The sequence below is a fragment of the Mus pahari genome, chromosome 19, assembly GCF_900095145.1.
Source record: "Mus pahari chromosome 19, PAHARI_EIJ_v1.1, whole genome shotgun sequence".
Classification (NCBI taxonomy): Eukaryota; Metazoa; Chordata; class Mammalia; order Rodentia; family Muridae; genus Mus; species Mus pahari.
In genome coordinates, this window is record NC_034608.1 from 44,879,516 (window position 1) to 44,887,770 (window position 8,255).

Below are 8,255 nucleotides of genomic sequence, written 5' to 3' on the forward strand. Positions count from 1 at the left end.
TGCTCAGGGACGGCACAACTCACTGTAAGTTGTGTCTTCCTACATCAGTCATTAATCAAATGGCACAGACTTTTCTATAGGCCAGTCTTGCTTGCTTGCTTGTTGGTTTGTTTTTTGGGGGCAGGGTTTCTCTATATAGCCCTGGCTGTCCTGGAACTCACTCTGTAGGCCAGGCTGGCCTTGAACTCAGAAATCCGCCTGCCTCTGCCTCCCAAGTGCTGGGATTAACGGCGTGCGCCACCACTGCCCAGCCAGTTTAGGTAATTTAACTTCTCATTATACATCATCCTATGCTTTTTATGTTGCCGTTTTGGTTTGTCGTTTTTCTGAGACAGTCTGACTAACCCGGGCTGGCCTAGAACTTGTGGTGATCCTCCTGTCTCACCCTCCTGAATTCTGAAATCACAGGCACGACCACCAGCACACCCAGCCACATGCCAGACAGGTTTGTTTGGATTTCACACATAAATGTGTCTCGCTCAGTTGTAGCTATTTTCATATCCCTATAAATATTCTTCCGCTACTTTGTTCTGGAACAGTTTACATTTTATCAGAACAATTTGATCATTTGGGGTTTTTGGTTGGTTGGCTTGTCGTGCCAGTACTTCTCTAGGATCCCTGGAACTCTCCATAGACCAGGCTGACCTTGAACTCGGAGATCTGCCTCGGCCTCCCAGCGCTGGGATTAAGGGTGTGCCACCACTTTAGGTCTTGTTCTTACCATCAGTTTGTATAACCAGGCCAGAGCCGAGATTAGAATGAAATAATTACATAAGCTACCAAGGCACAGCCTTCCTGTACACTCTAGTGCCTCCATCCCAACAAGGCTCTGGCTTCAGTCTTCACCAGGGAGGAGGAAAAAAGAAAGGCAGGAGGGATGGGAGGCAGGGGAGTAGTTAGCTGACTGCCTGGAAGAATCCGTGCTCAGTACAGTAAGCTGGTGGGGTCGTGTCACGGTCCTTTATCTGTGCCGAGTCATAGTTCATCTTCACTGAAGGTAGCTCTGATGACCTCACTGAGCGAGCATCCAGGGTGAGCTATTCTGGTGTCCTTGTCAAGTAAGCAGACCCATCCCAGAAGGTATAAGAACATGGTATCTTTCCCAGGCTAGCTAGACTTCTGGATAGTCTCTGGCCCTTGTCAACTGGCCCGTTTCACTCAGTTTAGACGGAGACATAATTAGATCGGGCCTACTATTCAGAATCTCAATTGCCAACTTTCCAAATTGTCTCCATACTTAGGCAGCCTGATCGTGGTGTCTTAGTGGCTCCCTTATCCATCTTTGCTGGTGGGATGGGGCTCGCCTGCCCTTGAGCTTCCTGTCTAGCAAGCTCTTATGCTTGTCTTCTCGGAGGTCCTTTTCTTTTCCTGGAAAGCTCCTCCCTCTACCAGATCAAAGGTTTGCCGCACGTCCCCTCTGGCAGCGGGGAAAGCGAAGTCTGCTCCCTTCCATCTTTCTCTTTGCAGCCGTCCCCAACCTCTCTATGCTGGAAACCGTAGACTCCATGAAGCTGGCAGACAAGGTGAACAGCTCCTGGCAGAAGAAAGGTTCTACGGAACCACTGAAGGTGATGGTCCAGATTAACACCAGTGGAGAGGACAGTAAGTGACTAGGCCTGACCATGGAGGTTTGCTCTCAAGATGGCCGAGGCTCGGGTAGAGTGTGAGTGTAAGCACCTGATGAGATTGTAGGGGAAAGCTCCAGCCTTCTGGTGAGCTGCTTCGTCAAGATTCACCAGTGTGATGACCCAATATAATTCTTTAATATATTTAGTCTTGTTAGGTATTGATGTGGAAGAATTATAGCTTTGATGCCTGGAAATTCTCCCCTGGAAGGGATTGAGAATTGTATGTGTCATTCTTCTTAGGAAAATTACCCAGTGCTTCATTGGGCAAGAATTGAAAAAAAAAAAAAAATGCTGCTGTACACCAGTGAGTGACTGTCTCATGGGGCTTGGCTTAGCAGTGTGGCCATGATTTACAGAGGACCGTGACTTTGATATCAGACAAATGTCTGCCTGAGCTCCACCACTTTCTAGCATTGGAACTTTGCATCAGTTACCTAACCTCTCTGTACCTGAGTTTCCTTCTGTGGCAGTGTCATCGGGGGAGTGACCGTTGTTAAAGGGTGTGGTGAGGATTCTGTACAGTGATACAGAACCCCGGATTTCTTACTTGCTCGCTTTCTGTTAAGAGTGAATGGCAGGCATTGGGTTACAACTGTCTTCAAGGCTCTTATACGTAGCAGATCTTGGCATGGAGTTCAGTACAGACATCTGTTTTCCAGATGTGCCCTGAACTCAGGTTGTCTTCGCTCAAATCTCAGGTGCACAGTTCTCTTCCATAAACTTAGGAAAAGACTTAGCCCACCTGCCTTAGTTTCCTTTGAAAACTGTTATGAGTAAGAATATTTAGAGTTATTGTATGAGATGAAAAGTCGTGGGGCTGGCACAGTGGTCAGTAGATTAACAGTTATCATTATAATGTTATATGCATGTTCCCCGACTATGGCTTCATTGCATATAAGTAGATACAGAATTGACTCCAGAGTGTCTTTCATTTCTTGATAATTACCTGTGATTTACCTTGACTAAATAACAGTGAAAGTTCCTCCCTCGTCCATTTTGTAAATAGGGGCAAAGGCAAAGCAATATTAATAGTCTCTAGAATACATAAAATTCGTCCAGCCAGTTTTAACCAGTAAGTTAAACTTTGCAATTTTACAGTCCCAACTTTATTATGTGTATATGACTTATTTTTGCAGCTCTATTAATAAATTGATAAAACCATAAAAATGCAGGTTTAGAAAAAAGTACCGAGATTCATCCAGGACTTTGGCAATGTGACCCTCCCTAGTGTCCCAAGACATATATTTGTCACTTTTCTATTTCTGTGATAAAAACGCCATGACCAAGACAATTTAGAGACGGAAAGGTCTGTGTGGTTTATGGTTCCTGAGGATAAGAGTCCATGGCAGGGGAGCATGGCAGCCTGAGAGAAGCCCAGGCCTTGCATCTTGAACCACACACATGGAACAGAGGGAGGACAGGGAAGGACATACGACTTTGAAATGTCACAGCCGGCACCCATGATGTACTTCCAGCAAGGCAACATCTCCCAGACACAGCCAAACAGTGCCAAAAACTGGGGACAAAGCATCCAAGCATGGAGCCTGTGGGGAACATCCTCATTCAAGCCATAACATATTTTCTTCTCTGGCTCCCCTAGCCATTCCCAGCTAAAGTCCTGTGGGGCATGTCTTAGTGGGCGTGTCTTAGTGGTAGCGCTTTGTGTACTCAGAACCATGGGTTCAGTCTCTGACTCTAAAAATAATAAAAGAGAGTCCTGAGATGGAGTAAAGAGGAATAATCTTGAGAAACGCAGAACCCAAGTAGAATACGACCAGGAGCGAAGGACCTCACATACACAGTCACTCTGTAGGGCCAGGGAAAGTGACTTCATCTGGTTTTCATCTGAGAGTCACCTCTGTTGTAAGGAAGGGATGAAAATGGAGCCTTCTGGCTAGTTAAGCTGTGTTGGCATACACATCTTCTGTTTGTCTTTGTGAAGGTAAACACGGCCTGCTGCCTTCGGAGACCATAGCCGTCGTGGAACACATAAAGGCCAGTTGTCCCAGCCTGGAGTTTGTGGGTCTCATGACCATAGGAAGCTTTGGACATGATCTAAGTCAAGGACCAAACCCAGACTTCCAGGTACTGGTGTTGGGGTGATGCTCTCATGCCAAGGAGGCATCATGGGGCTGTGGGTTCCGCCCATAGTAGGGTGTGTCTAGAGCATGGGCGGAGCTCATACATGCCCAGCACTGGTGGGATACAGTAGCATCCCACCAGCGTGCAGGGGTAGCCGTGAGGTACATCAGAAAGACACCTCTCAGAACATAGCCAGTCAGGTATAATATTCCAGCCTCTTCTGAACCGTTCTCATATGGAAAAGGAAAACTAGGCTCCCAAACACCCCACGCCACACCTTCCTTATCCCGGTGTTCACTTGGCTAATACAAGTTTTAGAGCAAACTTTCTTCCTGTCTAGTGACTGGCAGTTTGCGTCGTCACTGTTGTTGGGTTTGTCTTGTTTTTAGGATGTTGTTGGATTTTTTTTTTTTCCCCTCTGCTTGGGGTGGAGCCCAGGGTCTGGAGTATACTATTAAAGCATTCTGACACTGAGCCACACCCCCCGGCCCTGGTAGTTTTCTTGAAAGTTGAAGATGTGGCTAAAACTTATAGTTACTTATAGTAGCTTCTGGTAATCATCACACACCTCAGAATCATGAGAAATAGCCACCAGAAACGTTTTGGTTTGGTTTTGGTTTGGCGGTGCTCATTTTGGGGTCTTGTTTTTCTCCTATTTTGTTTGTTTCGATTTAGTTCGGCTCGGCTTGCTTTGTTTTTGGAGACAACTTCACTTCCCCGCAGATCCCCAGCTGGCCGTGAGCTCAGGCTTCCCTGGCCTGTTCCCAAGTATTAGTAGTAGTGCTGGGCCAGCACTACTGTGCCCAGAAGGTCTGGTCACCTTTTGACATCATTGGAAACAACAAGAATAAATGGTACCACTTGTATTTTGGGCAGAGGTTGCTGTCCCTGCGGCGGGAGCTGTGCGAGAAGCTCAGCATTCCAGTGGAGCAGGTGGAGCTTAGCATGGGCATGTCCATGGACTTCCAGCATGCTGTAAGTGTCCCTGCCGACGCCTCCTCCCAGTAGCAACAGTCACAGGAGCTCGGCTGCTCTGACATTCCCCCTCCCCACACTGTTCCTTTGTTTGAAGTGAAATTTATAGAAATTACAACCGAGTTCTTAAAACTCAATGTAATCCACTACATGTAATCTAGGGAAAGACGGGGCTGTAACTTAGGATCTAACAAGTGTGTTAACCCTGGGTTTGGTTTCATAGCACCAAAAAAGAAATTTTAACCTGATTTTTAAAAGCATTTCAAATGTAAGTCCTAGGGCATTAGCTATGTGACAATAAGTATAAACTGAAATAAAGTACTGTGTTAGCAATTCGCATCCATGAATTTCCAAGGTAGGAAATAACAGCTGGGCGCCGTGGCTCACTCCCATAGTCCCGGCACTTGGAAAACAGTCCAGAGGATTGCTGGTGAGTTACAAGTCAGCCTGCGCAAACAAGTGCATGCAAACCAAGGTTACATAGTCAGACCCTTCTTTGAAATAAATAATAACAGTTCTAAAAATCAAAGTATAGAATTGCATTTTGGGAATAGCATATATATTAAAACAGTGTAAAAGTTCTAAAGACCTGAGCTTGCTTTATGACAGATAACTACAGGGTTTTTTCCATTTGGCCGGCCTTCAGCCTTTGGTCATGAGCTGCAGGGCAGCATTTTGCTGTGCTGTGCTGTCCCATACATCTCCACTGTCCCTTGTCCCTAGATCTCTAAATGCAGTTGAACTCCCCAAGCACTGTGCAAGCTGAGATCATTACCTTTCTCTTGAAGACTAACTGCCAGAAAAGTGGCCCTGCCCTGGTCGGGGACACCAGAGCACCCAGCCATCTTCAGCTGCAGCTTGGTTCCTTACGCAGCCTCTGGGCAGCTAGAAAGAGACTCCGCACCAGCTACATCTGACACCCTCTCCTCTGCATTTGCTTCTTTCCCACAGATTGAAGTAGGATCGACGAACGTCCGGATAGGGAGCACTATTTTTGGAGAGCGGGACTACTCAAAGAAGCCTACCCTAGACAAGACCACGGCGGACGCGAAGGCCTCGGTGCCACTGGTGCAAGGACACTGAGGCCAGGCCAGCTCAGGGTCAACCATGCACATTCGGTGTCCACATGTCCCCAGTCACACTCTTCCGTGGCCTGTGTAGAGCGCTGAGGATTACACGTGTTGATGGAAACCACCCGTGCTTAGCTTCGGCTATAGGAAGCTCCGTTCAAGCAGTGACTTAGGCTGGGGTTTGAAGAGTTGCAAGACTTCGGAACCGACACCAAATTAGGAGCCAGGACCTGAGTTCAGTGGAGCACTGCCCAGGAATGCCCAACCCCTCACAAATGCGTGTCCCCGAGTGTCTTTTGGGTTGCTGGTGTCTGTGATGGAGAAGATCAGAGGGATTCCATTTTCCATCTAATCTAGCACCCTGCTGTCCCCACAAGTCCCCACTACGCTGGAAAGGGGTGATGTCTGCTCCCAGTTTCCATCCTGGCCAGTTGATGTCTCCAGTCACAGCTCCTCTGTGGCACTGACCTGAAATTTCAGGGAAACTTGTAAATAGCTCTTGGGCCTTTCTTGCTGTAAAAGAGGGACTTGGAGCTTATTCCTTGAGGACCACGGTGATGGAAAGTGGATGACAGGATTTCTTCACCACCATAATCCTTTTCTGGTTTTTAGCAAAGACTACCCCACTTGGAGATGAAAGCCTCCAGTTCTGGCGCATGGTTTGAGCCTCACTAGCTTTTCCTCTTCTGGGGATGTATCTCCCAGGCAAACTCACAGCCATCCCCAGTATACACACTGTATTCACAAGCCAGAATGTTGCAGCTCGTGGTTGTTCACGGTGCCAGAAGAGCTCCAAAAAAGAGGAAATAGCTGGGCATAGTAGCACCTGCCCGTAACGCCGGCATCCGTGGGATGCAGCCAGGAAGATCAGGAGTTCAAGGATAGACAAAGACTAAGTCAGATCCCTCTTTATCTAAAAACAACAATAAACCAGAAAGCGCAGTTCTGCAGTGATCACAACAGGACTTGCGTGCAGGCTGCTTAGCTCATTTCCTGATAGCTTTTCCTCTCATTTCCTCCAGCCCTCATCCCTCATTTAACAAATAACTTCAGAACCCGTTGCTGCTGAATGTAATTTCCAAACTTAAACCACTATGATTCTTGTTCTGTTTCAGTCAAAGCTAGCGCGGTCTTTCTGTTTGTTAAATACAAATGTGAGCTTGAATTATACCATCTGTGCCAACTCTAAAGCCATTAAAGATTTATTTTTATGATCTGGTGTGATTAGTGAATTGGCACAGAGGGCATTGGAGCTTATAGGAAGTACCTTGTCTAGCCTCATGCCTGGCTCTGGAGAGGCCCATCCTTGCGTCAGAGATGCCACCAAAGCCACACCATTACATATATACAAGAAGGGTTCTGAACTTCATGGGCGAGAATGTCTTCACGGAGCTTCATGACATGCCTGTAACTACAGTACACAGAAGGTAGCAAGTTCGAGACCAGCCAGGGCTACATAGCCAGTTTCATGCCACCTGGCTTGTACATTGAGACCCTGTCTCCAAAAAAATAAAGTAAATGAAGTGTTAGTTGGCTTGTTTGGCAGTTATTGGAAAAGTGCCTGCTTCCTTTTGTATGAAACTCTTTTGATTGCCTCTAGGTGGCGACATTGGCTGGCCTAAGGAACAGGCGACTTCTGAAAAACATATTTGGCTCCTCTCCTCTGTCAGCAGTTTGTCCTGGTAGGGCCTAGTGAATCCCACTCTCTTTATGAATAGAAGCGGTGGGCAGGGAAGACGTGTTTTCCCCGGTGACGCATGGACTCGCAGACTCGGGTACCTTTCTTTACCACGTCTATGCTGACTTGATATTTCCATAGGCTCCATAAAAGAGGATCTGAGGGCAACTCTGGAAGTTTTGGGGAAAACGCAATGGTTAAGCTATGAAAGTTCTTCCTGGCTTGTGCCTGGGGACTAAGAACACAGCAGAAGGGAAGCCAGTAAAGAACTTTAGTCCAGATGAAGGAAAGAAGCCAGACTATATCCAGGACAGGATGGCTCTCTTGAGAACATTCAGCCGGGCTCTTTTGTTTCATGTGAGACAGCTGCTTGGGTTACTCCCAGGTTTTAATAGCAGCAGTGACAGCATCGGGGCAAGTTAAAGTCAGACCCACCCAGCCAATAACTGCCCCTCCCCAACAGCCCATGCCCTGGTGTGTGTGCATGTGTGTGTGTATACGGGTGGAAATGTGTGTGTGTGTGTGTGTGTGTACCGGCAGGAATGCGTGCATGCCCTGTATTAAAGTTCTCTAAGGAACAACAGATAAAATGAACACACACGGGATTTACTAGAGTGGCTTACAGGCTGTAGTCCAAACAGTCCAACAGTAGACAGGCAAGGGATCCAGTAATTGCTCATTCTGTGAGACTGGACATCTCTTCAGCGCAGGTGCTGGAATCCCAGGGAGACCCTAGAGAACTGCCAGTTTTCATTCCACATTGGAATCCCAAAAGGAAGTTGGCTCTAGCACCAGCAAAGGAATGGCTTAGAATAGATGATC

The 8,255-nt window shown here is 47.1% G+C and overlaps 1 protein-coding gene across 1 annotated transcript in view; it reads left to right on the plus strand.

Annotated features, from left to right (window-relative positions):
• Plpbp (pyridoxal phosphate binding protein) overlaps nt 1–6,967 on the plus strand; it is a 12,333-nt gene extending 5,366 nt beyond the window's left edge. The window contains exons 5-8 of the mRNA XM_021219142.2: nt 1,468–1,602; nt 3,571–3,713; nt 4,587–4,685; nt 5,637–6,967. Coding sequence (XP_021074801.1) covers nt 1,468–1,602; nt 3,571–3,713; nt 4,587–4,685; nt 5,637–5,768 — 509 coding nt within the window. The 3' untranslated portion in view covers nt 5,769–6,967. The remainder of the gene's footprint in view (nt 1–1,467; nt 1,603–3,570; nt 3,714–4,586; nt 4,686–5,636) is intronic.
• The last annotated feature ends 1,288 nt before the right edge of the window (nt 6,968–8,255 follow it).